This window comes from Bipolaris maydis (genome assembly GCF_028858645.1).
Source record: "Bipolaris maydis strain C4 unplaced genomic scaffold PSV08scaffold_15, whole genome shotgun sequence".
Lineage (NCBI taxonomy): Eukaryota > Fungi > Ascomycota > Dothideomycetes > Pleosporales > Pleosporaceae > Bipolaris > Bipolaris maydis.
Window position 1 is genome coordinate 182,016 of NW_027093871.1, and position 27,990 is coordinate 210,005.

General features: G+C 49.8%; 8 protein-coding genes across 8 annotated transcripts; 4 read left to right on the forward strand and 4 right to left on the reverse strand.

Moving 5' to 3' along the window:
• Positions 1-66: 66 nt before the first annotated feature.
• PSV08DRAFT_230160 (ATP-utilizing phosphoenolpyruvate carboxykinase) lies at positions 67-2,683 on the reverse strand. Its single transcript, XM_014225367.2, has 4 exons — positions 2,533-2,683; positions 2,383-2,458; positions 2,114-2,314; positions 67-1,833 (listed from the first exon to the last, which is right to left on the reverse strand). The coding sequence occupies exons 1-4, from the start codon at positions 2,580-2,582 to the stop codon at positions 475-477; spliced, it is 1,686 nt and encodes a 561-aa protein (XP_014080842.1). The 5' UTR covers positions 2,583-2,683; the 3' UTR covers positions 67-474.
• Positions 2,684-3,043: 360 nt separating this feature from the next.
• Positions 3,044-3,880, forward strand: PSV08DRAFT_374177 (uncharacterized protein; the record flags this gene model as incomplete). Its single annotated transcript, XM_014225368.1, has 2 exons — positions 3,044-3,435; positions 3,532-3,880. The coding sequence occupies 2 exons, from the start codon at positions 3,044-3,046 to the stop codon at positions 3,878-3,880; spliced, it is 741 nt and encodes a 246-aa protein (XP_014080843.1).
• Positions 3,881-4,022: 142 nt separating this feature from the next.
• PSV08DRAFT_365616 (ABC-2 type transporter-domain-containing protein) lies at positions 4,023-9,322 on the reverse strand (the record flags this gene model as incomplete). The annotated part of the gene is made up of 4 exons (XM_014225369.1): positions 4,023-4,453; positions 4,513-7,960; positions 8,027-8,363; positions 8,424-9,322. 4 exons carry the CDS (start codon positions 9,320-9,322, stop codon positions 4,284-4,286), a joined length of 4,854 nt encoding a protein of 1,617 aa, XP_014080844.1. The 3' UTR covers positions 4,023-4,283.
• Positions 9,323-10,313: 991 nt separating this feature from the next.
• On the reverse strand, positions 10,314-12,681 carry PSV08DRAFT_412226 (heterokaryon incompatibility protein-domain-containing protein; the record flags this gene model as incomplete). The annotated part of the gene is made up of 4 exons (XM_014225370.1): positions 10,314-12,306; positions 12,363-12,476; positions 12,525-12,577; positions 12,634-12,681. The coding sequence occupies 4 exons, from the start codon at positions 12,679-12,681 to the stop codon at positions 10,314-10,316; spliced, it is 2,208 nt and encodes a 735-aa protein (XP_014080845.1).
• A 624-nt stretch (positions 12,682-13,305) lies between these two features.
• Positions 13,306-20,508, forward strand: PSV08DRAFT_230169 (nucleotide-sugar transporter-domain-containing protein; the record flags this gene model as incomplete). Its single annotated transcript, XM_014225371.1, has 13 exons — positions 13,306-13,420; positions 13,477-13,506; positions 13,613-13,720; positions 13,776-14,645; positions 14,693-14,826; positions 15,387-15,592; positions 15,636-15,743; positions 15,923-16,142; positions 16,233-17,904; positions 17,959-18,537; positions 18,587-18,741; positions 18,790-18,891; positions 18,942-20,508. The coding sequence occupies exons 1-13, from the start codon at positions 13,355-13,357 to the stop codon at positions 20,506-20,508; spliced, it is 5,817 nt and encodes a 1,938-aa protein (XP_014080846.1). The 5' UTR covers positions 13,306-13,354.
• A 214-nt stretch (positions 20,509-20,722) lies between these two features.
• On the forward strand, positions 20,723-22,024 carry PSV08DRAFT_209442 (uncharacterized protein). Its single transcript, XM_014225372.1, has one exon. The coding sequence runs from the start codon at positions 20,844-20,846 to the stop codon at positions 21,885-21,887; it is 1,044 nt and encodes a 347-aa protein (XP_014080847.1). The 5' UTR covers positions 20,723-20,843; the 3' UTR covers positions 21,888-22,024.
• Positions 22,025-22,691: 667 nt separating this feature from the next.
• Positions 22,692-23,168, forward strand: PSV08DRAFT_159605 (uncharacterized protein; the record flags this gene model as incomplete). Its single annotated transcript, XM_014225373.2, has 1 exon — positions 22,692-23,168. A coding segment is annotated over one exon (477 nt), but the record flags the coding sequence as incomplete, so codon positions are not given.
• Positions 23,169-23,876: 708 nt separating this feature from the next.
• PSV08DRAFT_230177 (uncharacterized protein) lies at positions 23,877-26,969 on the reverse strand (the record flags this gene model as incomplete). Its single annotated transcript, XM_066092254.1, has 4 exons — positions 26,935-26,969; positions 24,986-26,874; positions 24,434-24,928; positions 23,877-24,380 (listed from the first exon to the last, which is right to left on the reverse strand). The coding sequence occupies exons 2-4, from the start codon at positions 26,618-26,620 to the stop codon at positions 23,877-23,879; spliced, it is 2,634 nt and encodes an 877-aa protein (XP_065948111.1). The 5' UTR covers positions 26,621-26,874; positions 26,935-26,969.
• Between the last annotated feature and the right edge of the window lie 1,021 nt (positions 26,970-27,990).

Genomic DNA, 27,990 nt, shown 5'->3' on the forward strand with positions numbered 1-27,990 from the left:
ATACTTAGTCGCTTGGTACAAAGGAGTCAAAAGCATCACAAGTCTTCAAAGTCAGATACAAACAATGAACTTTAATCATGATAGATTTTCTCCATCCCACATATCCCGACCATATATCCCGATTGACCTACTAAGAAGAAAGAAAGATGGAAGAAAAAATGGCTCATAGCTAATCCATTACTTCATCATCTTTTCATCTGCCTCGCACATCGCACACCTTTATGCTGGTATTTTTGTTTTCCCCTTCCCTCCTTCCCCATCAATCCCAATCCAATCCAATATCCAAACCCAAACCAAACCAAAAAAAAAAAGAGATAAGATACGGTAAACAAGAGACCCCATCTATCGTCCTAACAGGAAGAAAACAAACAAAAAGGACAAAAAGGGGGATTCGCTAGACAATCTGTAAAACAAAGTCGTAAGAAAATCAAGAAGAAATTCAAGGGACAATTAAAAGCATGAGAAAAACTCAGCTTAGTGCTTGGGGCAGCAGCATACATGTGGACCACTCTCAATAACCTCCTTGGTAGCCTCGTCCTCGTACTTCTTAAAGTTCTCCATGAAGAGCCTGCCGAGCTTCTCCACCTCGTCCTGGAGGCTGGCGGTGCCGTTCCAGCTGTTGCGGGGGTTGAGCAGGTCGTCTGGGACGCCCGAGCACTTCTTGGGGACCTGGAGGTTGAAGACCTCGTAGTTTTCGTACTCGGCGTTGGCGAGCTCGCCGTTGTGGATGGCGTCGAGGATGGCGCGGGTGAAGCGGAGGCTGCAGCGCTTGCCGCCCGTCGTGGCACCAGCGCCGACCCAGCCGGTGTTGAGGAGCCAGGCGTTGGCGTTGTGTTGTTGGATCTTCTCGGCGAGCATCTTGGCGTAGCGCATGGGGTGAAGGGCAAGGAAGGGTTGGGCGAAGCAGGTGGAGAAGGTGGCTTGGGGCTCGGTGATGCCTTGCTCGGTACCGGCCATTTTGGAGGTGTAGCCGGAGATGAAGTGGTACATTGTTTGTTCGGGGGTCAGCTTGGAGATTGGAGGAAGGACACCACGGGCATCGCACGTAAGGAGGATAATGTTCTTGGGGTGCTGGTTGGAGATGCAGGGGATCTTGGTGTTCTCAATGTACTCGATGGGGTAGGCGCAGCGGGTGTTCTCGGTCAGGGTGTCGTCGTCGTAGTCAACAACACGGGTGACGGGGTCGAAGACAACGTTCTCGAGGATGGAGCCGAAGCGGATGGCACCGAAAATATCAGGCTCCTTCTCGGCGGAGAGACCAATGCACTTGGCGTAGCAACCACCCTCAATGTTGAAGATACCAGTGTCAGACCAGCAGTGCTCGTCGTCACCGATCAAGGCACGCTTGGGGTCGGCAGAGAGGGTCGTCTTTCCAGTTCCGGACAGACCGAAGAAAACGGTAACGTCGCCATCCTGACCCTCGTTGGCAGAGGAGTGCAGAGTGAGGACGTTGTGCTTGACGGGCATCTCGTAGTAGAGGACAGTGAAGATACCCTTCTTCATCTCTCCGGCGTACTCGGTACCGAGGATGACCATCTCCTTGTCGGCAAAGTTGAGGGCAACGGAAGTCGAAGAGGTCATACCGCTAGTATACCTGTTGGCAGGGAAGGCACCGGCATTGTAGATGGTGTAGTCGGGCTCGAAGTGCTCAAGCTCTTCCCGCGAAGGGCGGATCAACATGTTGCGCATGAAGAGAGCATGGTAGGCACGAGCGCAGACGACGCGGACGCGTATCCTGTAGCGCTCATCCCAGCCGGCGAAACCGTCGACAACGTAGATGCGGTTGCGGGTGTTGAGGTAGTCGATGGCACGCTCACGGTTGATGCGCCAGACCTGGTAGCCATGTCAGTATACAGTTGCATGATCAGGTACGAAAAAGGAGCACGTGATGTTATTCCCAAACGAGAGGGAATCGATCGGTAGAATGTGGGGCAAGCCGAGAACCCCAGACCATGCGCCATGTGCAAGGATGTGAGGGTCCTCGGGTATGCGCCTAGCGTGCATGACGTTTTGACCTTGATCTTTCACAAGCCAATGCTTGCAATTTTACGTATTCGCGTGATTTTTGGACAGAGGCAACGACCATACATGGGGTGCGGAGGAAAGGACTTACGTCAGTCTTCATTGGCTTGTTGACAGGGCCCCACCAGACATCCTTTTTTGACGAGTCTTCCTCGACGATGCGCTTATCCGAGGGTGAGCGGCCAGTCTTGGCTCCTGAGTATGCCGAGAGAGCGCCTGATGCTGTGATGGCGGAACCGGTCTCGTATACCAGGGCATCTTCGTAGAGAGCAGCGACTGAAGGGTTGGCAATCTGGATTGGGATTGCGGTTAGCATTGGAATCTTGAGTGAGTATTTTTGTGGTGAAAAAGAAAACTTACAATGGCCACACGATCATAGTCAATGTGTGCCTTGTCGTGGAGTGCCTCTTCAATCTCGGTGTGTCCTTTGCTGGGGCTAAAGAGAGAGAAAAAAACAGTCAGCCATGATGATTCTTGGTCGCAGCATGTGAAGACAAGGGCCAGACTCACAGAACACCAGAAGGGTGGAGGTTGGTCTTGTTTACGGATTGGGAAACCATGTTGAAGTTTAGGATGGGGAGAATGGGGGAGACGGGGGAGGAATGGAAATGGGAAAGCTGCTGCTTGGACACCTGATGACGGGCAAAGTCGTGTGTCGAAGTGGGATGGATTGCAGCTAGAATCAGGGGGAATGGAGTCGTTTTAATAGTTGACGAAGCTGTTCTGACGACGCTGCTGGTGCTGAGTCTGGCAGTCGAGGGCCGGGGAGGGGCTAGCGCAGCGGGCGCTGATTGGCCGAGGGGCGGTGCTTGGATGCTGGCCGGCTGGCGAGGGACGAAAATAACGCGGAGCAGGGCTGGCGAGGTGGAAATGCTCGGAAAAGGCACTCGGCAAGTGGAAGCACGCGCTCCAGCTGGATGGCTGAAGCGGCTGGGGCTGAGCAGCGGCATGGGGATGCTCGTGTGCTCTGCGCTGGTCGAGCTGGATAGGACAAACGGACGTGTACGGTCACGGTTGTGTCATGGCCATGGCAGACGACCCCGTCGCCGTACCAGCAGCCCCTCGTGACGGCGGGCAGACGGGCAGACGAGCAGAGGGCAAATGCAGCGGCGGGCATTGGTCCTGCTGCACTACCCCACATTCACCCCCGCCCCAAAGCGGAAAGGCGGCACAGCCTGTCGTCATGGCGCCCGCATTCTTTGCCATGATTACACGGCCATGTTTGGTTGGCCTCGACCAACCCGAGGAACCACGGTTCGCCATGGCGACAGCAGCCACACCTGCCTCTGCCCTCAGCCATCCGACGCTGTCCGGCACTTGTCTGAGCCAGCCGGTAGGTATTGCTAGCGATGCATCCATCACCAGCACACAGTCCTACTATCCTGCTAGCAGCAGGCGAATGCAGCAGGTATAGTATACACAGCAGCATAGAGCCGAGCAGCGTAGGACGGCACATGGCACCGCCGGCGGTAGCATCGAGTGGCGGTGTACCCTACTCCCTACTTACAGTACGCGCTTGCACATGCGAGGCGGTGCACGAGGGCCCAAACCCAAGCCCAAACCCAAACCCTCGTCTCGTTTCGTCTCGTCTCGTCTCATCTCATCTCTGTTCCGATATCAGCTCGTGTGCGGTTTGCGGGCCACGCACCAACCCCTGCACGATGATGGAAAGGCCGTTTGGCCTGCCAGCGTCGACTACCCATTGCACAAATCACCGCTCTCGGACGGATGGGGGGGCCTGGTCGCTCTCGGAAAAGCTGAGGCATTTGGAACACGTCCATCCGCCTTGCACATGCACCCATACGCGCTGCTACCCGGGCTGACTCTGGCTTTCTGGCTCGTGTCAAGCGCCAAGTAGTGGTAGGCTGCTGATAATCCCGCAAACCTCATTTTACTTTTTTTTTCTTTTCATCTTTTGGACTTTGGATGCAAAAATATAGCCCTCGGCAACACGTGGCCAGCTGGCAGACAACTGACAGCGGCCAGCGTGCATGACGTGCGCAGTAGGGATCATGGATTTTGCAGTATTGGAATGCTATTCGTGACTAACAGGTACGGCGCGTGATGGAGCGCACTGAGCCGTGGCCTGCTCTAGAAGCCCACAAAAGTGTTTTGCGGGGAAAATGCATACCCAGCCCATCAGCCCAGCCTTGCACGTTCCGGCCGCGGGTGCGCTACGACTTTTCCCGAGGTCCCACTCAGCCAACAACCACACACGACACACGACACTCAACCATTGCGCCGCTGCTACCCCTTCACCCTCACGCTGCGTCTCCCTTTTCCGTCCTCGCCCTCTCCCGCCGTGCCTCCTTCTTCTGTTTGCGTGCAGATGCGCTAAACTTGTCCTTTATCTGCCGCAGACCCCCAAGATACAGCCAAGTGCACACGAACACGACTGCAAAATTGAAGAAGATGTATGCCCACATAATCCCTGTGCCCATGTCAGCATGCATCACAATCAAGAAAGAAAAAAACACAGCTGCCACTTACCAAAGTCTCTCCAAATGTACTGCGGGAAAACATTGAATGACGCAGCAAACGCCTCTCCAGTTGCATATTGACAGAAGCCACAATCACCGTTAGGCTGCACCTCCACGTAGCCGCCCGATTGCTGCGCAAACTGCCCAGCATAGCTCTGACAATCCTGCCCAGGTGGTGGCGGGAAAATAGCCAGCTCGTTGGTGGCGCACCGGATCTCTTGCCCCTGCACTAGCAGTGCCAGGAATCCCTCCAACAGGTACTTGAACGGTGTCAGCCAGTACATCCAGCTCTGCCAGAACGTCGGCAGTCCCGCATACGGAACAACAACGCCGCAGAAAGACACAATAAAGGTGAAGAACAGCGGCACAAGCAGCGATGCCAGCAGTTCGTTTGGAGAAAACGACGCAATGGCTTGTCCGAAACCGAGGTAAAATACCTCAAACAGCATGACAAACAGCCACACGCTCGCCGCCGTGTACGTATCCCGCGGGAATCCAGGCGGAAAGTACCAGCAGCACCAGTAAATCGTTCCCGAGACAATACGATACGGCAGCTCGCTGAGTATTGTGCCCCACACCATGGCCGTCCAAGAGTAAATCTTAGCACTACCCTCTCGCGCACTGTAGATGCCCCGAATGTTGATGAACCGAGGTTGCAACTGCTGAATCAGCGGCGGCGCTATCGTCAGCGTCATGAACACCGAAAACAGCCGCGACTGCATGTCGATTTGGCTCTGACCCAGGTCCCAAAACGTGAAACCGTTGAAGAGACCGGTGATGATGTGTAGCATCACCATTCCTTGCACGTAGGGCGGATCTCGCCAGATGGCCACAAAGTTGCGCTTGACAACGCTAAGCCATTGCTGAGTATACGGCATTGCGTATTCTCGATCGTCGCGTGCTTCTTCGTTCTTCGAGGCATTCCGCCTGCTGGCAGTGATGTCTTGGATTTCCTTTGTCAAGCTTTCATTCTCGCGGGACCGCTCCCACACATCGCCCCAGTCTTGGCCTTTGTAGTCGGGGTTACCCGCGCCAATGGCTTCGAGCATGTACTCGGCTGGATTGGTATTAGGTGGACACTTGTCTGCGCCGTTGCCTTCGAGGTACTTGATGAGCTTCTGCGAGTCGTGACCCAGCTCACCAAAGTATACTGTGCGACCGCCAGATTTGAGAAGTAGAAGCTGATCAAAGTGCTCAAAGAGCACAGCGCTGGGCTGGTGAATCGTGCACAGAATGGCTTGTCCCGCATCGGCAAGCTTGCGCAAGAACCGGACAATGTTGAACGCAGCGCCAGAGTCAAGACCAGACGTGGGTTCATCGAGAAACATGAGCAACTCAGGCTTGCTGGCAAGCTCCACACCAATCGTCAACCGTTTCCTCTGCTCTTGATTCAAGCCCGATCCAGTAACGCCAATAGCCGCACCAGCAATGTCGCGCATCTCGAGCAGATCAATAATCTTCTCCACATACTCGTACTTCTCCTCAATCGGCACCTCCTTTGGTTGCCGTAGCTTCGCAGAGAAGCGCAGTGCCTCGCGTACTGTTGCCGTCGATTCGTGCACATCCATCTGCTCTGCAAAGCCAGTCGAACGCTGGAAAGAGGCAGGAAGCGGCTTACCGTCCACCAGGAAATCTCCGCGTACAACGCCAAAGTTGATCCGTTGAGCAAGCGTGTTCAGCAAAGTCGTTTTTCCCGCGCCAGAGGCTCCCATCAGCGCTGTAAGCTTGCCGGGCTTGACATAGCCCTGCACTCCCTTTAACAATGTCCGCTCACCCTTCTCGTACGGAATCGTGTAAGTGATGTCCTGGAATGTGAAGATTGTTTCATTCTTTGCGACACCTCCGGCAGTTGCATCAGACTCGCCATTACCGTCTGCAGAGTGCTTCTCCGTGACCGGCTCGCCATTTCCAGCTTCTTCATCCTTGGGCAGTGTCTTGGTCTCCATCTCTTTTTCAATCGTCTTTGGAACCTGGCCACGCTTGTAAATGGTGACTGCACCACCCCCTTTGTTGGGCTTCTGCATCTCCATACCCAGAGCAGTGAGTGCCACAAAGAAAATGAAGAATGCGCAGATGAATCCAAAGTTGCGCCACAGATGAGTCCGCGAGTATCCAAACGCCGCCTCAATGTAATCCGAGCCAGCCACGGTAAGAGATCCGGGTCTGTTACCCTGGATAGCGCAGGCTTGATACTGCTCCTCAGCCCCCGGAACCTGCGGCGCGATAAACGGCGGCACGCACTGAATATCCAAGTTGTAAAACTCGTTCGCCAGCAGCCCTTCAAACCCATACTGAATAGGATTTATCCACCGCAGCCACGAAAACCACGGATGCATCTTCGCAGGCGGTATCAGATATCCCGTATACACAACCAGTGCCTGGATAGCAACACCAGTAATCCGAGTCGCGACATCCAAGGACCCCACCAACGCGCCGATAGCACGGAAAAACGCATACATCGTCATGGTAATGATCCACAGGAAAAGCAGCGAGATAAAAAACTGAGACGCCGTCCGCGAAAGATTCGCCATGAAGTACACAACAATGTCGAAAATCACCACTTGGATAAGGACGAGCGGCACGTCGATGACCGTCTGCGCAATCGCATACGCCGCCGGGCGATAAAACGAGAAACTCTTGTGCTTCAGCAGAATCGGGCGTGATTCAAACGCAGCTGTGAGTTCAGCCAAGGCGAGCAGCGCGTTGAACAGCAGCATGAAGAAAATGACACCACCGCGTGGAAACACTCCCTCGGCCGTGTTAGGCAGGTTATAAAACAGCGACCCAACAATCAGCGCTTGAAACAGGATTCCACCCCATTTACCCACAAGAGACTGCGGATCCCCAATCATGACGAGGAACTGGCGCTTCGTGCACGCCATGACCTGCGCAGGGAAGGAAATGGTAAAGTTCTTCTTCTTTGTTGCTTTCGTCATTGCATTTGCTCTTTCTTCCGCCTGGCGCTGCGTTTCTTTTTCGAATTCCTGGATCTCAGCGAGATTGTTGGCCGCCTGCTCGCTGGCGGCGAAGGCTTCGCCAAAGGCCGCGCCCGTACGCGGGATGCGGTCTTCCCAGCCCTGCTTGACCTGGCGCTCGTGGTCGTCGGTGACGGAGGTGAGGAAATCGCTCGTGGTCCAGCGCTCTGGCTTTTCAAACCCCAGGTTTTTAAAGTAGGATTCTGCTTTTTCCGTGGGGCCAAAGTAGCAGCATCGCCCTTCGTGGATGAGGAGGACTTTGTCGAAAAGTTGGTAGAGCGACTCGCCTGCCTGGTAGAGGGCGACGGCGGTGGAGACTTGGGCCATGTTGGTTAGAGAACGCAGACTCTGGACGTATTCGAGGGCGGTGCTGGCGTCGAGGCCGCGGGTGCTGTTGTCCCAGCATTGGACCGACGCTTTTGTCACCATGGCTTCGGCGATGGAGACGCGTTTTTTCTCGCCGCCGGATACGCCGCGTATGAGCTACAGCAACAAGCATATAGGGTCAGTGGACATCCCATAGGCTTTCATAGCAAATGGAATACGTACCTCATTCCCCACCTTCGTCCCAAGCGTATGCTCAATCCAAAACAGCTTCGTCACCACCCTCAAAAACTCATTCACATAATCCTTCCTACTCTCCCCTTCCTTGCGTGACTCCTTGCCCGGCGTCCGAGTCTTCAACGCAAACTTGAGCGTATCCTTGACCTTCAGCGTCGCATAGTGGAGATCGTCTTCGGGGTTATACAGCACCTCGCTGCGATACTTTTTACTCATCTCGTCCGCATCCGTGCCGCCGTACGTTACATCGCCCGTGATGTCTTCGAAGCCGTAGCGTTGGTTGCCGATGATCTTGAGGAAGGTGGAGCAACCGGCGCCGGGGCGTCTGTATCCACTGTTAGCGTGTGTGTGTTGGTGTTATGGTAAGAGGAGGGAGAAACGGTACCCGAGAACAAGAATCATCTCGCCAGGTCGTATGCAGCCGGAGAAGTCGTCGAGGAGGGTTCGTACGGGCGGCTTTCCTGCGGCTTTCCTTGGGCCTTTGGTGAAAAGGTTCTTGACGAAGCGGACGGGGTCGAGGAAGAGGGAGCCGACGCTTGGTTGGAGTGCAGCGCCGATGCCCATACCCTTTACTGTCAAGTGCTTGAAGATGACGCCCTGGTGTCTAGTCTTCTCCTCTTCTGACGCTTCTTGTCTTGTGCGCCCAAACATCTTCGACATTAGTTTGTTGATTTCGTCTTCTTCTTCGGCGCTGTGGCCAGTGTTGGATTTGCTGAGACCGTTACTTTGACTTGTTTTCCGTCGAGAGAGTACGCGGAAAAGGTCATCTTCGGTCATTGGTTTGGAGTTTCTGGATTGCAAGCCAGGGCGTTTGTCTTCTCGCGTACGCTTTTCGGATGAACCTTCATGTTCAGAGTCGGATGAGTCGTCTTCAAGTACAACTTGCTGTTCCATGGGCGTTCCCGACGCCGCTGTCTGCAGGTAACCCTTGTTTGGACTATGATTCTGTGATTCTGTGTTTCCATTGAGCCCTTCTTGACTTGCATGCGTGTGGACTGCATTCTGTGACGTCGGACCAGGCGATGGCACTGCAGTTGAGTCGCTCGATTCTGATGATGATTCCGGGTTGTCCTTCCCATAGAAGCTCTGACTGGTGGTGTGCAAGGCACTGGAAATGAATGTATTCTCAGTATTCCTTGTGTCTGTAACGCCCGGTGTGGCTGAGCCGCCATCGGTTTGTTGTCGTGACCCGATGTATGATTCATGTCGAATAGTACCTGCGGGTGTCTCTACCCAACCGCCAGGGATATGTGATGGAGTTGGGAGGCCATCGTTCGAAGCCATTACGACGGCTCTCGTAGCCCAGGGATGGACAACGAATTAAACGTTCGTAGCGTAAGTACCGCAGAAATGGATCCCCCCAACACAATAGTCAAGTGTCAAACGTCAACCTTGATGGCTAACATAGAATTTGAAAAAAAAAACAATCCGCAAAAACTGGCCGAATTCAGGGGGAGTCAGAAGAGAAGGTATAAGAACCACATGGAGCAGACATCAATTACAGCGCCAAGTTGCTTGTCCAATTCCGTGTTGGCACTCGTATTCTGGCGACGCGTTGGTTCGCGCAATAGTCGAGAGCGAAAGTGGTGATGTCATGTTAACGTGTGAGTGGTAGAGGCGCTTCAGCGTCGCATTCGCGTCGGCGCTTGCCAGTTGCCGAAGCTATGGGATCGAAAGATCATCGAAATCACCAGGCTGAAGAGAGATCGATTTCTGGGCCGCTTGTGAAAACACTAGGTGTCCGCGGGGTGCGGATTTGCATTCAACGCGTTTGCAGAGATTGATTGACCCCTACGTGCTCTACCTCTTCAACGCGTTTGGTACAGCGTATTCCATGTATCTGTATCTTTCGTTTGTGATTAAACCTAATCATAGCATTGTCAAAATTTGATGTGGAGACGAATCAAAGGGGATGATGAAAGAAAAGTAGAATCATCTCCTAACATGACGTGAGGTGGGAACTTTCCAATTGCGTCATAGTTCAGCAAGCCAACGCTAAGAAGTGCTTGACATCTTGGCCTCGCACCCGCCTAGGCCCTAGGCCCGTCTAGAAGTACCTTACTAAATCTCCACGCTGCGGCTCAGTAATATCGATGAGCGATGTAAATTTTAGCGCTTGGTATGGGGAATCCATGCCCTGGGTCTGGACCACACAGCAGGACATCGCGTTCTATTCCCAAGGGCCTTTCCGCCCTTTTTGAGTTGAAAAGTGTGTACATGCTATCTTTATGTGAAGTAGAAAAAAAATCAAACACTCAATTAATAGTAAGATCGCTTAATGGATATGTATCTGGACAATCTTCTCTTCACAGTCGTTCGGAACGCCTTCCCCGTCCATAAGGCCATGTACATATGCATCACCGACGAGTCTGTAGTTGCCATTAGGCGCATCTTGCATGGCACGAATACAAAATGGCACTGTGCTTCCCAGCAAGATAACAATGCTATCACCGGGCTGCATCTCAGGCGGGCCCATTCCCATGCAGCCATTGCTGGCGATAAAAAAGCGCCGGTCAAGTATTGCGCCTAGTAGAGAGTGGTAAAACGCCTTGATCTCATTCATACTGCTAGTATGCTCTTCGCTTTTCTTCAAGTCGCCTTTTGCCTGGGATTGAGCCCAGTCCCAGAAGCCCTCTGCGATACGGTTGACATCGGTGTCGCCACATCGCCGGTATGCAGTGAATACCTCACCACTAAAGTCGAGTTGGGCGGAAAGGATATCGACTGAATTCATGCGTTGTGGTTGCCATGAATCGTGAATGATTGTACGCCAAAATGCCTCGTTTTGAGGGTTCTTTAGGCCGAGGGTGTGGTCTGTTGGATTTTCGAGTTGGGCCATGTGGCGCCACGATGCGATGCAATCGATTAATTCGCGCCAATTATGGTTTCCTGGCAAAGTTGAACCCACTTGCGAAACGGTGAGAGATGGTTCGAAGGCGTCTGTAATCAAGACATTACTCGCTCGTCTGACGCTGGCTGGGCGACCGCCCGCTGCAGAAAATAGCACCGCGCGGTTAATTCTATACCCAGTTGCTGAGCTAGAACTCTGCGAGGTACGGCCCCTTTGTGTGACCCACGACGGTACATGGGGTATTCCAGTTCGAGTCGTGCCCATCAATATATGCAATGAAAGAGTGCTCTGGATGTGCTTGGTAACTACGCGCATGAAGACTTCGCACGGAGACAAATCGTAGTCGGGAATCAAAGGCGACTGACCAAGCCAGTCAGTGACCAATCCCAGTACCCCAAACACTTCGTCCCGGACATCTGTTGCGTTGCGCGAGTATGTCCGACTCATGACCTGGTACAGGCTTAATTTTTTCTTTTGTGCTCTTGCAGCCCTCAGCCACTCCAGATCGTCGTACCTGGCCTTTCTCAACTCGACAATGGCGCGCAGTTCGCGCCCCCCTCGTGCTTGGTGCAGATCACCGCAACAATGAATGTGGCGTGCAGCAGCGCGGGTAGATTCTCCAACCAGAGTCCAGGGTACAGTAATCTTGCCGTATAAGACGGTTGCTTTCCGAGCGAGTATTGTTTCTTGGACGACCCAAATCCGCGTCCACCAAGGATGGCTGCTCAGCGTGTGCATAGCCTGGATGATGGCTAACCATGATTGTCCAGCTTGAAGTTTACCTCCTTTAACATCAAAAAAAGGTATTTCATGAACGTGTTTGTTCATGGCTCGAAGTTTCATGTAAACGAAGAGGCCGACTACGTCTTCAGTTTCGTTGCCCTCTTCATTTGGACTGTTCTGCAATGTTCCTTGCTTGAAATACGAGTCGACAATTTCCAAATCTTCGTCTTCACCAGTCCATCTGACAATATCTGGCTGCTCCGAGGGAGAGTGCAAGTTGCGGCCGTAACCTAGCCATATGAAAACTTCGTCGGCGGAACTGTATATTTCCCTCATGCACTGCACTTGCTCGGATCGTTCGTGAATATCTGACTGATTGATGCACACTGCATCGAGCCAGAGTGCCAGTGTCTCTCCTGTAGCGCGGAGTCTTTGAAGGCCAGTGACTACATTCTGAGTTACCGCCAGATTTTTCCCGTCGACCGTGATGGATAATTTATTTGTCGTATCGCCCCATACGTATGAGATGGCTTGAAACTTGGGGTAATCTTTCAAGGATACAGTTTCCATATGACATTCGATGCCATCATTCCAATTACCAGGGTGGATATGCAGTAAGCGTATCTCTTTTCGGGAGGTGTTGAGTGGTGAATACATGCGTAGAGAGTGAAGTGTATGTGTGTGTGTTATGCGACTGCAACCATGGCCGTCCTTGGCACTTTTGAACGAGGATAATCGACACTCGCTTACGGGATTGATGACAAAACATGTTTCATCCTCTGACCCTTTAATGATACAGTTCTATATTGGACTTTTAACGGGTTTTCTGACATGTTGAAATTCCGTAAGAATTCTAGGGACCCACTAAAGGTAGAGAGTAGGCTGCAATCAGAACTTCGTCTTGCAGCTTACTTTAACACTGGTTTATCCGCTTCAAATTCGTCTTTCAAGAAGTATTCTTCAGTCTGCACCCATGTATGACGAGGTCTAGTCTAATCACTTCATTGTGCCTTAGCGTTACCTTGTCGTTGACCTTCCTCTTGGAAATGCATTGTTTTTGGGTATGCATTTTGCAGGTTGCACGTATCTGGACAAAGCCTGATTCTACACACTGTCCAGGCTATATATGTCCGTACACGAATCATATCTAAAGGACGATTAAGTTACGTTTTACCTGTCGATTTCATGACTGGAATAGCAATACGTAGTATGGCAAGCAGTGCCTAATTATGAACGTTCTTTCACGTGTCATGATGATCTATTCGCTTTTGGTATTGTAACCTGGCAAAAGAAACGTCAGCACATCGTGTTCTTCGTATTGGGATCTATGGCGGTCCTCAGACGCCGAGAGGAGTGTTGCACAACAAGGAAGAGGAGTCATGAGACAATGGCAATAGCGGATAAGCTTTTCCTAAAAATCGCTTCGTTCGCGATTCAACAAAGAAGGGCAGGTGTAGGGTTTGGGTGCAGCCTCCACGCAGATGCAAGACCGCCAAGCTACGATCGGCGCTAGGTCATCCCCTGTCGTATTGCCTGCATTAGCGCGCGTGGAGTTAGGGGACTCGGCGCGGAAATATGCGGCTGTACGCAGTCCAGATGCTTTCAACCAGCGCCAGTTCTAGGTTCTGGAAACCTACTTTCCTTTTGTCGTCCTTTCGCATACTACTATAACCCGCGCTCACCACTCATGTGCTGTACTGGCCTGCATATTTCAGGAACGACCACGCACTTTGGAAGACACGATGGTGGTGAGAACTGCATCCGGAACGCTGGGCGGGGTGTCGATGAAGCACCTTTCTCTGGTCACGGTAACTAGACATGCGGCTTGATTGTACATGCCCAAGGTAAGCTAACGGCTGCGCAGTTGACAGTCCAGAACTCGGCCCTCATTCTGGTATGAACATCCGACAATCCGAACAACAAACTTAGCCTGACTGAAAAGAGGCATGGAAATTGGGGTCGACTGGAAGCATGACCATGCCACGGCTAACGCGAATCAGATCATGCATTACTCGAGAATCATGCCTTTGGCTGGAGGGCAAAGATACCACACAAGTACAAGTGTCTTCTTGAATGAAGTGATCAAGCTGACTATTAGTTTGACTATGGTACGAATGCGTCTGGAGAAACTAGGTGTTGGGCCATATGCTGACAATTCAATAGGCAATGTACGAGATGTCAAAATCACTTCCATCGAACACTACGATCGCAACGCTCTCGCGCACCTTGACGACCGCTATATTCACCAATGAAAGTTGGAAGCTTGCAGTACCCGCCGTCATATACACCATACAGAATAATCTTCAATACTTGGCTGTCAGCAACTTGGATGCAGCAACATTCCAGGTCACCTACCAGCTCAAGATTCTGACAACAGCCATATTCAGTGTCCTGTTGTTAGGAAGAACGCTTTCGGCACGAAAGTGGCTCTCTCTGCTGCTGCTCATTGTCGGCGTCTCCATTATCCAAGTACCCCAAGCATTATCGCAACCAGATGTACCGGCAACAGGATCCACACCCTGGACAAAGACTCTTGAACAGCTTCACAGTCTTGGCCATAACGTTGCAGCACGAATGGCGAAGCGATCTGGATCTTACGAGGGAATTCATGAAGATCGCGCGTCGCAAGTACCGCATATGAATAGACGAGTGGGGCTCTTTGCCGTTCTTATCTCATGCGCACTATCAGGCCTAGCAGGAGTATTGTTTGAAAAGATTCTGAAGGACTCAACGAGTGGCAAAACTACAACATTATGGGTGCGCAACTGCCAGCTTTCCTTCTGGTCGTTATTTCCGTCACTGTTCTTAGGCGTGATTTGGAAGGATGGAGAGGTCATAGCGAAGACTGGATTCTTCGTTGGCTACAACTGGGTGGTGTGGACTGCCATCGGGTTCCAGGCAGCTGGTGGTGTAATTGTCGCATTGGTCATAAACTATGCCGACAACATTGCCAAGAATTTTGCAACCTCCATCTCCATCCTTCTCAGCTGCATTGCTAGCGTATACTTTTTCGACTTCAAGGTGACGCAATCAGTAAGTACGCGGCGAAATGCTGGTTTGTCGATACTGATGAATTGCAGTTTTTCCTGGGAACATGCATCGTCTTGTTTGCGACTTATCTTTACACAAAACCAGAGCGGGGGATGCAGCAATCGGCAGTGAAGATTGCCGATTTTCAGAAAACTACGGTCGAGCGGCCTTACGAAGAACGCGGGTACGACAATGTACCACCAAGTCCGTCAAGCTGTGACAGGTCTCACAAGCCATCACCTGGATCGCCGACGATAGAACGACACTCCCACAAACGAGAAGCTTGAAGACTAAGCACCGTACATTTTATAGATTTCCATGAGACAGAACAACAAGACTCTTTAAAACACAAAGATGGGCTTGTTAACGATGTCTAGTGACGTCAATTGGCGAGATAACGTGTACAGACAGCTGCTTGTTTGGCACGGCCTTATTCTTTACTAACGCTTGGCCAAATGCGATACGACCAAGCTATGCAATAACAAGGAAGCAGCATTGTGAGAGCATGGTTTCATCAAAGTAGTAGAGTATACAACAAACGACTTTGGTCGGCTCACGAGGGTCAAGATGTTCTATGAATGCTATCCAATTCCGGTAGTCGCCGCTTCCTCCATGGTGCCTTCCACTTCCGCAACCACTTTTCTCACCTGACACGCTATACCAAGAACTTCCCGCAATTTCAAAGCATAACTTCACTTTTGTTGCCTCGTTCCAAACGGATCTATCACTGATTTCTGCATTCAGAATGGGCGAGCGCTTCTATCACCAAGAGCAACCAGGTAGCTCGCGACGTGTGTCGCGTTATAACATCCTTCAACCTCAAATCAAGCAACCGGCCCGCCTAACTACTCCTCGAGATCGCTATCGTGTGACCCGATATGATGATCCCATGTACGACACCGTTGAAGACGACTATGCCAACGGCGTAGGATCTCAGCTCGATTCTTTTGGTACGCACATGACCATGTCTGTCTAAAGCCAGAAGACTAACAGTTTTAGATGAGAGGTTGCTTCAGCAGTCGTATTCAGACCGACAGCCGCAGGCCACGCATGACAATGAGAGATTGTCGTTTGCGCCCGCCCTATCACAACCCTCGTATGGTGTCCGTGGCAACTATGCACATCAAAATCAAGGTAAGCATACACTACCTACACACAATATAGAGTTATTGACTTGCCAGATGAACACCGACCCCATATTGAGCAAGACATGGGAAGCCAATTAAGTGAGTACTACAGATAAAGTCCGGTAACTAATGGCTGTGCTAACTACCTTCGAGGTTGGTTTGCCTACAATTCTGCGCAATTCCAAGATTCGAGTCACGACCCCCAAATTGACCAGTCCTCCAGCCCAGCATTCAAAGCAAGTCAGCGCCGCTTAAAGCACGCCAGCGCATCTACTGCGAAATACGGTTCAGGGACCCAGACGTCCAGGGATACCCGACGGCACACCATAGAGCTTAAAGCACACGGATATCAGCGACATCATGGGCAAATCATGTCTGCCAAATTTCGAGAACGTGTCCCTGGGAAACTGCCGTCCCTGGATCCAGGAAATGAACAAGAATCTCCTTGCCATTGGGGGAAAAGCCCTGGGGAATTACAAGAATCTCTCGTGACCGCACTGCATGCCCCTCCTATGTGCCAGGGCATCCGTCTTGTCCCGGTCGCGACCTTGCCAGATCGGCTTCGGACAATATTCCCTTACCCGACGTTCAATGCGGTGCAGTCGAAGTGTTTCGATACGGTCTTTCGTTCTGATAACAATTTTGTTCTCGCATCTCCAACAGGAAGTGGCAAAACAGTGATTCTCGAGCTTGCCATATGCCGAGCATTTGCTACCAATTCAACTGGTCAATACAAGATTGTCTACCAGGCCCCTACCAAGGCTTTGTGTTCAGAGCGACAACGTGACTGGGAAACAAAGTTCAACAAGATTGGTCTCAAGTGTGCCGAGCTCACTGGTGATAGCGATATATCGGACCTGCGACATGTACAATCCGCGAACATAATCATTACGACGCCTGAGAAATGGGATAGCATGACTAGGAAGTGGAGAGATCACGAGAAGCTGATGAGACTCATCAGAGTTTTTCTCATTGATGAGGTTCACATACTCAAAGAAGACCGTGGCGCTACCCTTGAGGCAGTCGTATCTCGCATGAAGTCTATTGGCACAAATGTTCGCTTTGTGGCACTTTCAGCCACAGTACCCAACTTCGATGATATCGCAACTTGGCTTGGCAAAAGCCCAACAGACCCAAATACTCCGGCCACGAACGAGAGTTTTGGCGAAGAATTCCGACCAGTGAAACTGCGGAAGCATGTTTGCGGCTACATGTCCAACGCCAATAATGAATTTGGATTTGAGAAGGTGCTTGATAACAAGATAAACGATGTCATAGCTACTTACTCTGAAGGTAAACCGATAATGGTGTTTTGCGCTACCAGGAACTCCACGCTTAACACGGCGAAGCTGATCGCCAGCTGGTGGTCTTCAAGGATGGACAACGATCGCTTCTGGACAGCACCATCAAAATCAATCCGGCTTTTGAATAAAGACCTTAGGGACACAATCGCTTCAGGTGTCGCGTTCCATCATGCTGGTCTTGACATAGAAGATCGGGTACAAGTTGAGAAAAGCTTCATCGCTGGCGAAATCAGCGTCATTTGTTGTACCTCTACACTCGCTGTCGGTGTCAACCTGCCCTGCCATCTTGTGGTCATCAAGAACACGATGGCGTGGGGGCCAGCAGGACACCAGGAATACTCCGATTTAGAGATGATGCAGATGCTTGGTCGCGCGGGCCGCCCTCAGTTTGACGACACTGCTGTAGCCGTTATTATGACGCGCCAAATAAAGGCCCGACGATACGAACAGATGGTTACTGGTCAAGAAATTATAGAAAGCAAACTCCACCTTAACTTGATCGATCACATGAATGCTGAAATAGGCCTTGGGACGATCTACGATTTGCCGTCAGCAAGAAGATGGCTCAAAGGTACCTTTCTCTTCGTTCGACTCCAGCAGAACCCCACGCATTACAAACTTGAGGGGTCTAGAAACGGTCAGAGTATTGAAGAGCAAGTGGACGATATCTGCTTTCGCGACGTCAACCTCCTGCAACAGAGCAATCTAGTCTCTAGCGAAGAGCGCTTCACATGCACCGAGTTTGGACATGCTATGTCGCGGTACTACGTTCATTTTGAGACAATGAAGTTGTTCATGGGATTCGAGGCAAAGTCTTCTCCCTCGGAGATTGTAAGTCACTCATAGCCTCGATCCGTCTTATGTGGCTAACTAAGGAAAACTCAGCTTTCGGCTATTGCACAAGCTAAGGAATACTCCAACATACGTTTCCGGCAAGGCGAAAAGACCTTCTACAAAGTATTGAACAAGTCACCTTCAATCCGTTGGACAATCCCTGTCAACTTGGATCTCCCAGCACAGAAGATTTCGCTCATGATTCAGTCTGTCCTGGGGTCTGCTGATATCTCATGGGATGGCGACATGGCCAAACACAGGTCACAGTACGCAACAGAAACAATGATGGTGTTCAGGAACTTAGGCAGCCTCATTCGATGTATAGTTGACTGCCAAATTGTGCTAGGCGACGCTGTCAGTATTCACAGTGCTCTAATGCTCGAGCGAAGTTTCGGCGCAAAGGCTTGGGACGATAGCCCGCTTCAAATGAAGCAGATTGAGACTCTAGGCGTGGTTGCGGTAAGAAAGCTTGTCAATGCGGGTATCAAATCCATCGAAGATCTCGAGGGTTGTGACCCACATAGGATCGAAGCTGTGGTTGGAAGAAACCCACCTTATGGCCTGCAGATTCTTGAGAAGATCAAGTGTTTTCCAAAGCTTCGTGTTTCACTTCAAGAACAGCACTCTACGGTAAGAAAAGTCCTTGTATCTGTTAATGGACTCGCTAATGATTGCAAAGATCGTAAAAATTTTGGAAGGAGTCAAAATGCAGATCAAGGTAGATATTGGCTTCATGAATGAGCGGCCACCACTGCGCTTCAACAATAAGCTCATCTATGTTTGCCTTTTGGTGGAAACATCCGATGGACGTAAGATTCACTTTGCCCGCATTAGGTGTGTATGAAGCTTCGCTCAGCCTATATGATACTTATCTTGTTCTAGTGGTTCTAAACTTGGTACTGGCCAAAGCCTTTCCGTCCCGGTTCTCTTAACCAGCTCTGACCAATCCATAAACTGTCATGTCATGTGTGATGGTATAGGTGTGTATAAGTTCGTTTTCACAGTAACATCATCTGACCTTTTGAAGCTGGCAGTATGCGCACCGCCACTATGAGACCTCAAATATCTCCATCCATGTATCCAATCCCGAAACCTTCTGGACTCGATTCATCGGCCCCACATCAGTCCAATATGTCGAAACGACGCACGGAGGATGCAAAAGAAAGCTGGAAAGCTTCTACTACCCGTGATGATTTTGGCGACGATGAACTCGATGATGATACACTTGTGAAAGCTGCTTGTGGAGACCTCGAATTCGACGATATAGACGCATATCCCGATCCGCTCGCAGAGAAAGTTGAGCGCAACACCCCCAAGGCTAATTCCAACAACAACAGAGATGTTGGAAAGATTCCAAGCCTTAAAGGGCTACCCGAAGCTGTCGCTAAGGGCACTGCTCAGGATCCAGTGCAGCTTGCAAATGGTAAATGGGCATGTAACCACCCCTGCAAAGACCGCGAAGCGTGCAAGCACTTGTGTTGTAAGAATGGAATGGACAAACCACCAAAGAAGAAGCCTGTGGCCAAACTCCCTCAGCTAGGTGAACCCCGAATGGAGTCGCAACAGAAGCTCCCGACTCCAAAAATCAAAACAACTCAAACTCTACTCCAACTGGCAGCACCTAAAAGAAAAGCTTCGATTGAAATTGAAGAGTTGGATCTAACTCAGCAAGAAAAGAGGAACAAAGTGGACCGAGCTCTGGATGACTTGGAAGCGAAAGGTGAGATTCAAAAAGGTATGAAAGGAAGCAATCTGTCTTCTGCAAGTCATTCAATCTTGCATATGAAGCCTGCATACTGCTATCACCAGGGTGATTCAGGCAAAGCTTCTTCCTCTGAACCTTTGATCATAGAACCACTCCTCGATTCAAGCGACTACGGCAACATCCAGTTTGACGATCCTATTGATTTTCTTGATCCTCCGCAACAAGACAGTGTGTTATCCGACTGCAATACCCAAACAGAGTACAATGACTTTGCAGATTGTGAGGCGATCACCTTAGGTATCTCTCCAGAGTCGGAAACATTTGATGATGATGACTCACTACTCGGAGACGTGCTGGTTGGCCTGGCTGACTCGCATAGCCTACAAGGTAACAACGAAGGCGAGTTCGACTCCAAGAAAGCTGTGGAAGGTTTTCTCGACTGTGCAAACAAAGAAAGCTCGGAAAAGGTGCGGCATTTGAAAGACGATGGAATCGCAGATGTCAACGAGATCACGAACAATGTTTTGCCGAGGATTGCTTATACTGGAGGCCACTGTCAACCTCATGAGTCGCCAGCGGAAAGACAACGCTCTCAGTCAGACAGACTCATAAATAGTTCGAGAATCAACGGCGTATTTCCGGATGCGATGGCGAACATTATGGACGACAGTAAGACCAAGAAGCCTGATGCCCGAAAGAACAATCTTACCCTCGCCCAATTGAAAAAGTACCAGCAGCCATCAACTACTAAAGAACTCCCAGAACACTTGGCAAAAGCTGTTGGCGAGACCGCCTGCTCACTATTACCAGAGGAGAAAATAGTTCCCGACGCCTACAAAGACCTAGAGCCATGGCTCCTTGAAGAATTCGGCGATATAGTCGAACTCGTCGATTAATGAATGTTAAGCCCAGTTCCGATGCTTGATTCACTAGAAGAGATAAATATAGGCATGTCATTGTATGGAGGTATCTTTGTTCAAGGTCCTAGATCAATCGGTGTTTGTTGCTCGATCATTAGGACCTCGATTAGCGCTGCCATCCATCCTGCACAAAGACATTGTTGGAATTTTTTGGCGGCTCTCTCATGAAAGGACATCTTTCTTTGAATTGAGATTACCTTTCATCACTGTTCACTATATACTACGCATGCTGAACACAGAAAGCATCTCTATTTAGAACACAGTGATTTTCAAGTTGAACACTAAGATAACATTCGATCACTAACCCTAAAATGAGCAACCCGCAGCTGACAACCATTATCGAAGAGACATCGAGTGCGGGTACGACAACAACCCAGGACCCTAGCTCTACGCCGCCTGGCTCTGTGCAACAGGTGATTGTTCCTGGCGACACGGACGATTGGCATTGCTCTGATTTCTTACACTGTCTTGGAGAGGGAGATCCAGAAGGGATCATTCAGTGCGATGCCGCTACTGAGCAAGTCTGCCCAGGGTTGGGGGCCGCGAATTTAAATACGCCAAATTCTTACGTCAATAACGGTGTTCACGCCGGTGAAAATCGAACTCGAACTTGCGGTAATTGCAGGTTGCATGAAGGGCATCCCGCTTTTCCAGACAAGCGTGCACTCATTAATAGCTATTCCAATGTTGATCTTGGAAGTGGCATGCGCAGCCAGCTTTGTCGCAGTTGCATCTATGACGAAGTAGAACTATACTGGTTACGTCAAGGCACCCTTAACCCCATGAATGCTAGATCGAGTCCGCATATACGACAATGGCCTGCACCGAACGGCTATCAAAATCTTTGCATGTGCGAAGGATGGACAGTTGATACTCCTGCAATCGACTGTTGCCATGCCTGTCGCGACATACTCTTCTTTGAATTTTGTTTCAACCCCTTCCATATGACCGAAGACGTCCTCCACAGTTGCGTCCAGCCCGTCATAAAAGGAACCCGGCTTTATGTCAACCGGGACCATGGACGCTCCATGCGCGTCTCCGCCGCCACCGTCCTCAAACGCCGCCAACAGGGTATCGGCCGCATGTGTCCTTGTGGTAATAAACCAAAAAAGCCAAGTGTACAGGAGTACATCACCTATTGTATGGCTTGCTCGGGAGTTCGAATTGTTCCTAATTTTTTGCCACGGGACTTGCGACAAGGACCTGTTATGGCTAGGTATGAGAGGCGTCAGAGTCTGAGAAATAGCGGGTTTAAAAGGACAAAGGGGCCTGCGGCGGCACGAAGACACCCTACGTATAGGGTTAATATCGAGCGTGCGTGGATGACACCTGATCCAGAGATTGGGGGGACATGAGTGTAGCAATCTGAGTTATCGACATGATCAATTGGGTTATGTTATGCGAGGTTTGTCCGATTAAGACGAGGGGAACTGGATGATCTTTCTTCTGGGCAGTTGCTGTTGTTTGGAGGATTTAGAGTTAGTTGTGTACGATAGTTTATGAGCAAAGGTAATGCACACTCTTTGAATGCGAGAACCCTTTTTAAATCCTAAAATAGAAAGCAATGACACTAGTGAGAGCTGTACGTGTACTTGATGTGCGTCCCCGCACAGTACTAGTGGTCCCGCTCTTTGGAAACCAAACCCAACTTCGCACTTCTGATAGGGCATCCCTTCAGCTTATGACCCCAAGATTAACCACTTGAGTGATTCTAATCGTTCCACCTTTGAATTCGTTTGTGCTAAAGGCCCCTCTTTTCTTCGCCACAAACACAACGTGGACGGTAGTCTGCAGCCTACGAACCAATGTGGGTGCGCCACGTTAACATGGGTAGGCTTGGCGCTTAGGACGAACACTTTGATCGTTCTCCTTGTAATAGCCAATAAATGCTTGTTGCATGTTCGGATAAACAAAGTCAACAAAAAGAGTAGCTTCTCGAGCTGTCGTGTGACTACACACGCGAAAAGTTGAGCTTTTGCGCGTGAAGAGCACCCAGTCATCAAGTCTTCACAACACCAACCCAGGACCACCGGATAGTAGTAGTAGTAGTAGTAGACTACAAAATGGCCCAAGCCTATCCCATCATCTTCGACAACATCGACTCGGAAACATCAACCGTCTGCACTTCCCCAACCATCTGCACAACATCCCCCATCTGCACTCCCCCAACAACAAACTCAAACCCGGCCACCTCCAAGGACCCCCAAAAATGGGAAAACTTCCAATCCTCAATCCCCTGGCCCGGCCGCACATTCATCATCCGCTCCCACGACACAGGCCAAGTAATCACCTTCCTCGATGGTGAAATCATCCTCGACAAACCCGGCGGCTTCGGCACCTTCCGCTGGCGCTGTGTCGAAAGAAGGGGATGGCTGGGCTTCCGCGACCCGGTTTCCGCGCGGTACATGGGGTATGATAGTCGCGGCTGGATCCGGTGCGCGGTCGACAAGCAAAATGACACAGAGTACATTTGTGCGAGGAAGCGGCCTGAGGGCGGGTATGTGTTGTTGGTGCTTGTGGAGAATAAGCTGTTGCCGATGGGGGTTTGCGCGCAGGAGATGGGGGGTGTGGTGAGACAGAGGGTTAAGATTAGGGATTGGAACTCCGAGGGGATTGTGTGGGATTTTATTGAGGTACCGTCTCCATCGGTTTGAAGGGTGGGAGCAAGAGAGGGAAGAGTTTATGGCTTTGGGGCGTTGTGGCTCGACTGATATGAGTTTTATCTGAGGTGAAAGAGTGGAGCGAGATTGCCGGATGTGGTGAACTAGGGTTGCATTTGGGACCAGTGGGGAATTCTGGACACGAAGATGTGGGTATAATAGTAAATCCAGATACATCATCAGATCTGGTATGGCAAGATGCTATCGATTGGTGAACTGCAACGGGTGGTTGGGAGTTTGGGGAATTACGATTTTGGATGCATAGGACAGAGGGTTGAAATCCCCTTAGTTTTACTCTATCTTACTGTTTTGGACCTATCTTTTCGGAAATGGTCAGGAAATCTAGAAAAAGAGAAGGACAAGAAAGTGGAGACAGTCCGTTGCGGGCGGTGGGTCACACTTATCGCGTCATTGAAGATTATCAGGTAGTAGAATAGTCACATTTCTTCACAGAATTAGAGCACATCTCATGGATGATTCAAAGGCTAAGGCTTTGAGTTCAGAATGCGTATCAATTAAGTTGGGACATGACACAGCCTAAGTACTAGTTCTCTACGTTTGAGAAAGCAGAGTTGTTTAATCCTCCATTTCTCCAATACCAACATCTTTCTATACCCTTTCACCGTTCTTGCTCAAAATATTACCGATTTTTACATGGGAAAATATGCAGTGTTTGTACAAAAGCTACCTGAAGTTCTCCGCACGAGTCGCCATCCACGTCAACAAGATGGGAACTCCCGTCATCACATAAGAGCTAACCCCAAACGCACCCTGAATGTCCTTTTTCAGCACGGCCCACAAAATACCGAAAAGCAGACTACCTAAGAGAAAAACAGCGAATGCTATCATGTTGTAGTCAGTTCCTTCTTTATAGTATATGCCCCAGCCTTCTGCCGGTTTCCCTACGCATGCTCGGAGTTCACCGGCCGTTCTTTTTGGTAGTTGATCGAGAACCCATGTCTCATCTTCATGAATGCATTGTGGTGAGGAAAGCATATGCATCAAGTCTTGTGACAGAACTGGGGGCCATGTTGCGAGAGGGCCAGCTGGTGAACAGCGATATTCGGCGTCCTGGGATGGTTCGACCTTTGGTTTTGGAGGTATGCACTCACAAATGGCTGGATTCGTTGAGGTACAGCATGGATTATGGTCTCTAACCTCGACGTTGTTGCCCATACGAAGGCGAAACTTGTATGTGTCAGACTATTTCTTCGTTGTGAACCTGCTGACCCAGGGCTTACCTTGACAAAGAACATTCCTTGTATACTCCTCATTGTTAGGATATTTCGAAAACGACTATGATTGCGCCGAATTTGCTGTTTCATGAAGCAAAATAAGGCCCGATCCGTGGATACAGAATTGATGGGATCTTGTAAAAGGCACTTCCGCCGTTCATTTCGGTGCGCACAGGCTAGAAGATGTAGCCTAGCGTTTGAATTTGTCGGTGTGTTTGTAGTCGGGGCTGACGAGGTTGAAGGGGCAGAATGGTTGCGAGCGTTGTACTGCGGTAAACCCCCTCCAGAGTTAGGGGCCGCTGCTTTAGCCGAAGAAGAAGTGATGGTAAACCGTCGTACCCAATTAGGTAATTTGAAGTTCCAGTTTTGGTTTGTAGATGTCTTACTATACGAAGTTGTAGTGATATTGGCACCTGTGGAACGGCTCATCCTGCTAGTGAGTTCATGGATCCCGTTGTGACGGTACTCCGTCGCATCACCGAAGAAGCTTTCCCCACATCTCTGTTATTTTGTAAGTAATTGCTTGAAAATTCGCATCTACATCTGATGCCAACTTACACATCTCCATCTCACACGAATCATCCCAGGCTCGAGAGGCGGCTCCAAAAAGCCTACTACAATCAACAGGTTCTCAAGCGCCGCTTGACTCCGACTCAAAATTGTCCGATGATACCGCTCTTCAATGAATCCTTCCTCGAATTCGATAGGAAAATCTACTTCAGGTACTAGACTCGGCATCTGATTCGGCAATTGTACCTTTTTCTCCCCGCTGCCCTTTTCTTCGATAGGCTTATTCAGCACGAACGCTTCAAGCTTTCTTTGAAATAGCGCAAAGGCTTCCCCGTCTGTTAAAAAATGTCGAAAATCCGACAAGTCTTGAATAAGGTCTTCGTCGACGTGATTTTCTGGGTCTTCTCCCTCGTACTCATCGTTGTCGTTGTCCTCCACTTCCTTCTCGTCCTCGTCATCTTCCTTGCCCAAGCCTTCACCACTTTTCTGGTATGAATCCATTGGATTGGGATTTCCTCTTACATTCAGAAATCGTAAAATTTGATGCTTTTCAATCACTGATCGAGCAACGTAAGTAGCCTTGATAGAGACAAGGCGTGCTGCCAGTCTTTTAAGCTCTGTATCAGCAGTCGTCTGCAGGTCTCGAGCAAACGCTTTTAGTAACCGCCGAACATTTCTCTGTAGTCTATCTGGTCCGATGCTATTTCGTTTAAGAGCAGTTTCATATAGCGTCGTCAGGTGTTCGTGCTCAAGGAAGATGCGCAGTAGCTCGTTTGTGGCCGTTTCAATTTCCATGGCACTGTAGCCACTAGCAGCTGAGATACCGGTCGCTGCAGAGCCCAGAGATGCTGATGACCAAATTGAATCCGTTTGAGATATAACAGAAGCTCGATCAGACTCATGATCGAATGGATCCTGATTCCTGTCCCAAATTTTCTCGTCATTGGCCAAAAATACCAGAGATTTCTTTATTTTTTTAACGATATCTTCCACTGATATATCCCGAATTCTGTTCCAATCTTCCTGATTATGAACCAACACCACAAGACGTTTCCTTACTTCTGCAACAATGTCTTTGTCTGATGTGGTCCTGTTCCAATCGTTGTTGTACCGAACGAACAAAGCAAGGCGTTTTCTTACATCTGCAGGTAGATCCAGATTCCCGTCCCAATCTTCCTGGTGAAGAAACAAAGACGCAACATGTGTCAATGTCTCTAAAAGAAAGGACCTGTCCCTCTGATCTACTTGTACCTCCATGAAGTTTCCTAGTTCGTAAGTAGAGCGACTGGAAATCGCCAACTTGAAAGTTCCCCTCCTCTGTGGTGGAGTTCCATTTGCAAATAAATATCTAATTCTCGATGTTAGCGCTCCCAACATACTTGGCTCGCACTCATCGAGTCCGTCAATTACGCAGAATATCGTGCCCAGCTCCACAGAGGTGACCAATCCAGCAAAGATTTGCCACAACACGTTCAGAATCTCCAACGTTTCTTTGGGTCTCTCTAGCTTCTCAAGTTTTTGATGGACCTCTTCCAATATTGCAATATGTGAATACACCTGCTCTTCTAGCCCTGGGCGTTTCGTGATAATCTGTCTTATAAGCCCATAGAGCACTGCAGTACATGTGTTGCGCTGGTTGTCTCTGTAATCGCAGAAGAAAAACACCACATCTGTATGACCCATTGTTGAAATATGTCTCTGCAGTTCCTCGAGAAGAAATGTTGATAACGTTGTCTTCCCCACGCCGGGATCACCCGAGATAAATAACAGCCGTGAGACATGAGTGTTATTGCTGACCAGCCAGGTACGGTAGCGGTCATCATGAATGACCCATTCGCATGTGCCTGGAACTCTTGGGCTCCTCTTGATAATGTTCTCCAGGTGCACATGATGATCAGTGAGAAAAAGCGCTCTGCGACGCCAGACAGCCGTTCGCTCTAGCATTTTTGTTAGATATTGACCTTGTTAACGTCCTGCATAAGAAGAAATAGACATACGCTTGGTGGTTACTTTGTTTCTTTGTGAAAGACTTGCTGCATTTGAGATCATTCTGAAGCCAGACATCCGATACTATCTGCGTGATGCTTCCTGGAAAGTAACACTAAATCTTCAGAAATGCTTTGAGAAAAATGAAGTTAGGTATGAGTGAGATAGTGTTTTGTAAGGATCAAGCTGAACTCGGCGTTTGTATCATCTACGTAGGCACCGACGCAGCACAACCCCGCCGCCCACGGCAGTAGCTCAGCCTTGTCAGCCACGAACACGCAGAGAGTATCGTCTTAGTTAAAATCGAACATCTCTTTGTGAAATCAAGAGGAATAATCAATCTCCTAAAAAACGTAGTGCTAAAGCTAATTTATTTTTGATGTTGTAGGTTGCCGCAGTTAGGAATAGTAGTCACGTGATATGGTACAGTGAGATAGACCCAGGAATCCTCCTGATCCCGAGCTGGCTATCTCATGACATCTATACCACCAAAACCCATCTCATGCATCCTCCCTTTTTTGCCCAAGACAGCTGTTGAATTTTCATATCGAAGGACACGGCGATGGGGTAAGTAATCTGAGTCTAACAAAGTCTCCAAACCTGATATCTCAGCTAGCCCCATCAAATTCAGCTCTTCCAACTTATCCTTGTGATTGTTGCTCATAGCAGTGAGATAAAAGCTCACCACTTCACATATTCCAACTATCTTCAAGCGAGTCATGCTTAGAAGGATAGTAATATGCTTGTTACTGGATTATAGGAGACACTCCAGGGTACGTCGACTCGACACACGCTAACTTGGCCTTGACTATAGTTGGCATGAGCTGCAAGGGTATAGTTTCCAAGCCGCTACCTAAAATCCGCTATCCAATGAACGCGATAACGTGATATCATCGTGTCAGCGGTCAGCAGAAATACGGACGTAGGGGCAATCATTGATGCGGCATTGAGATTGGCCATACTTAGTTTGCAGGCGCTGAGCGCGATATCGTCTTGGATAAGCTGGGCGGCGGTCCAGGGTTCTTTCTCTAGCAGATTATGTAGCAATAGCTGTTCCGTCGACGCGA

Bases quoted from the DNA above. Each gene is read 5' to 3' on its own strand.
- PSV08DRAFT_230160 (XM_014225367.2), bottom strand. From the start codon at position 2,582: ATGGTTTCCCAATCCGTAAACAAGACCAACCTCCACCCTTCTGGTGTT. The intron at 2,459-2,532 runs GTGAGTCTGGCC...CTCTCTCTTTAG, and splicing joins CTCCACCCTTCTGGTGTTCT to CCCCAGCAAAGGACACACCG. The intron at 1,834-2,113 runs GTAAGTCCTTTC...CATGGCTACCAG, and splicing joins ACAAGCCAATGAAGACTGAC to GTCTGGCGCATCAACCGTGA.
- PSV08DRAFT_209442 (XM_014225372.1), top strand. From the start codon at position 20,844: ATGAGCAACCCGCAGCTGACAACCATTATCGAAGAGACATCGAGTGCG.